This window comes from Aplysia californica, unplaced genomic scaffold (genome assembly GCF_000002075.1).
Source record: "Aplysia californica isolate F4 #8 unplaced genomic scaffold, AplCal3.0 scaffold00059, whole genome shotgun sequence".
Taxonomy (NCBI): Eukaryota; Metazoa; Mollusca; class Gastropoda; order Aplysiida; family Aplysiidae; genus Aplysia; species Aplysia californica.
This window is the reverse complement of record NW_004797329.1, coordinates 1,884,437-1,887,576: the sequence shown is the minus strand read 5'-3', so window position 1 is coordinate 1,887,576 and position 3,140 is coordinate 1,884,437. Positions and strand designations below refer to the sequence as shown.

The 3,140-nt window shown below is 42.9% G+C and overlaps 1 protein-coding gene across 1 annotated transcript in view; it reads right to left on the bottom strand.

Moving 5' to 3' along the window:
• Positions 1–3,140, bottom strand: part of LOC101860959 (protein ABHD15) — a gene marked incomplete at its 3' end in the record, with an annotated part of 13,931 nt that overhangs the window by 2,284 nt on the left and 8,507 nt on the right. Inside the window, 1 exon segment of the mRNA XM_013079676.2 lies at positions 175–295. Within this exon segment, the coding sequence (XP_012935130.1) occupies positions 175–295 (121 nt within the window).

The window sequence follows — 3,140 nt, the reverse complement described above, 5'->3', positions numbered from 1 at the left end:
ATAGACAGAGATAAAGAGAGAGTGAGAGCGAGAGAGGCAGAAAGAAAGTGAGAGAAAGAAAAAGAGAAAGAGAGAGAAAGAAAGAGAAAGAGAGAGAGAGAGAGAGAGAGAGAGAGAGAGAGAGAGAGAGAGAGAGAGAGAGAGAGAGAGAGAGAGAGAGAGAGGGTTACTGACCTAAGTAAGACATAAGTAGACCGCATCCTGTACCGTAAGCCACAGCGGCTACCGGAGCCTTGGGAAGCCGTTGACGTATATACTTGACCACCTGTCGCAAGTCACTGGGGTCGCCAAAACTCTGGCCAGACAAAGAACAAAAATTAAAAAAGTGAGACATTGTGTTGAAATCGGTGATTTGTCAAAATGATAATGAAGAAACGAGCACGGTACGTCAGTTTGGCAATTTTTATGGAAGTTTTGTTTTAGTTTGTTCTGGGTTGTTTGGCCTAACACCTTTGCGTTCATTTTGAGTTCACGTTACAGAAAAACGTTGGTTAAAGGCGCATTAAATGTGCATTTTCAGTTTCCAAGGATTCTTAATTAAGCTATGGAAGTCACCAAACTGTGGCGGCCATTTTCTAGCTAATTCTAACTCTGAAACCAGGCGACGACCTTCACCTGCTTCAATAGCACATATCTCTCCTTTTTTTCCGAGATAGATAAGTATTTCATTTCTTTTCACCAAAAGAAAGACATATGAACAAGATGGTACCCATAGCTACAAATGACCAAAAATTCAAGATCGCCTGATTCCATCACATCGTGACACAAATGTTGACCATGAATGACGCATGTACGGTGACAATCAATAATCCGTGGCAAAGCTGTCGGAGCTTTTGTAGTTTGTTTTAGTATGAGTTTTGCAACACTTAAAAAAAATAAGGTCATATAAGTGCTGAAGAATTATGAGGTGTTACAAGACATTAACAAATCCATAAAGAAGGGGAAGAGAAAAGGATGATAGATGTTTGATAGGAAAGAAGGAGCAAACCACACCAGACACATTACTTTTTCCCGACAGTCCTTCCTCTGTGAGTGGGTGGTTAGGAGGCACCCTGGTGTGGTTTACTCCTTCTTTCTTATCATGCATCTATCGTCATTATCCTTTTCTATGTATGTTATCTCGGATCTTCTGAAGATGAATTTCACTTTATTTTCTATTGTCCATATTTTGTCCATTGAAAGAACTTGTTCATACTTCCCAGCATGACTCGACCCAGTGACAGAAATAATATGCAATAGTTGACCCATGATAAGAGATATGTGCAGAACCTGTACTTTTTCATTATGGAAACTTTATTTAAAGAATGAGTGTTTTATATCATGTGATGTGGCTTGTAGCTTTAACTCTGAATACACTTACTTACTTCTCGGATCTCCGAAACGTAAACTGACCAGTTTTGTTTTGAGTGCCGTTTACCTCTCACTAAAGCTGAAACTTAATTTCCTGTCTGGACCTTTTTAGTTTCCCGTCATCCAGGTGTTTGAGATTGAGGGGGGGGGGAGGGGGGAGGAGGAGGAGGCGGAAGGCTGACCTCAATTTGAAATGATGTACATTATACCCAGAAGGACGTTCAACTCCAGCAAAATAAAACTTAAAAAAAAGAATGATGTACACTCTATACTGCTTACGAAAGTGATTTTTACACATTTTGCCTCATTTTTGTTGAGGTCTCGTTGACGGCCCACCACGATAATGCCTGTCTCCTGTAAGTCTCACCTGATTGGCCATAGCCTACAACGATCTAATCAGTCTACTGTATTTAAATCAAAGGCAGTGGCGTTTACAACTAGAGTGTGTAGGTGGGTGGATAGCTTCTTAATTTTGCGGTGTCGTTTGCGACAGTGGTAAAGCTTAGGATTTAACAAGGAAAATGTTGGATCGGAATCCAGAGGGTAAAAGATCATGGGGAAGACCACGTGGATTCTAGAGAAGAGGGACAGAAATTGATGTACTGGAGGCTAGCCCAGCATAGGAAAAGGTGGAAAGTGTTTGTTCGGGGCCTATACACTGAAGCAGGGTGAGAAAGGCAATGATATGATGATGATGATGATGATGATGATGATGATGATGATGATGATGATGATGATGGATTTTTTTTGTTTCCTTAATGGGCCTGACGGACTTCACTAAGAAATCTTCGAGCAAGAGGGAGGCTCTTTTTCGGCTCCATTGTCAATATGCTTAGCGGCACCTCCACTCGTCCAAATAACTCCATTCGAATTGCCATTGTTCCTGGACATTCAAACATATGTTTGACATCCTCCTTTTCATGGCCGCATCTTCGGCAACATGGGCTGAGCTCTTCATTTACATTTTTAGTTCTTATACCATCTTAAACTCCAATGATGGTCCGACCCCAGTCTCGCTAGCTCAACCTGGTCCCACCGACATGTGATATATTTTTGTTACCACTTATAGGAGTACCCAGAATACACATCTTCCAGGTGCCGGTACTTAGTTCTACATGGTGGGTCTCTGATTTCCCTCTTGATCATTGGAAAGACTCCTCTGTATGTCGTTGGCCGTCTGACTCCTTCAATCTCTCTGGCTTCATTAGCAGCTTGGTCTGCAGCCTCATTTCCTTCTATTCCAACATGGCTTGGAATCCAGTGGATTGTTATTGTGGCCCTGGCTTCACTGAACTTGCGGCGTAAATCATTCATGTCCGAGCTGTTGCCCAGCAGTCCCTTGCAGAGGGACTGACTGTCAGTCAAGATCAGCACATTGGTCTTACTGTGGCAATTGTCAGCAATCCATTGTGCAGCAGACATCATTGCCTGTCATTCATTATTACCACTGCCGCTGATCCATCTTCGCGGTATCCTGCGACTGCCGATCCATCGGTGAAAATTGTCACATCCGCACCAGCCTCTTTGATCACATCCTCAGCTGCTTCACGTGCCTTTACAGGATCATCACCTTTTCCTTTTACTCCTATCAGTTCTGTCCGAATTTCGATTTCGTCATGGGTCTCCCATGGACAAACTCTCACCAGATTGATCGGCCCTCGATTCTCTGCTTCAGGGGGAGGTGGTCTGCTAGATCGGTGACCATCCGAAACCAACTTTTCCTGCGGTTTTTAGGCTTGACTGCTTGATCAAGGGCTTTCTTTCTAGGATGGTTGTCTGGTAATCTCTTA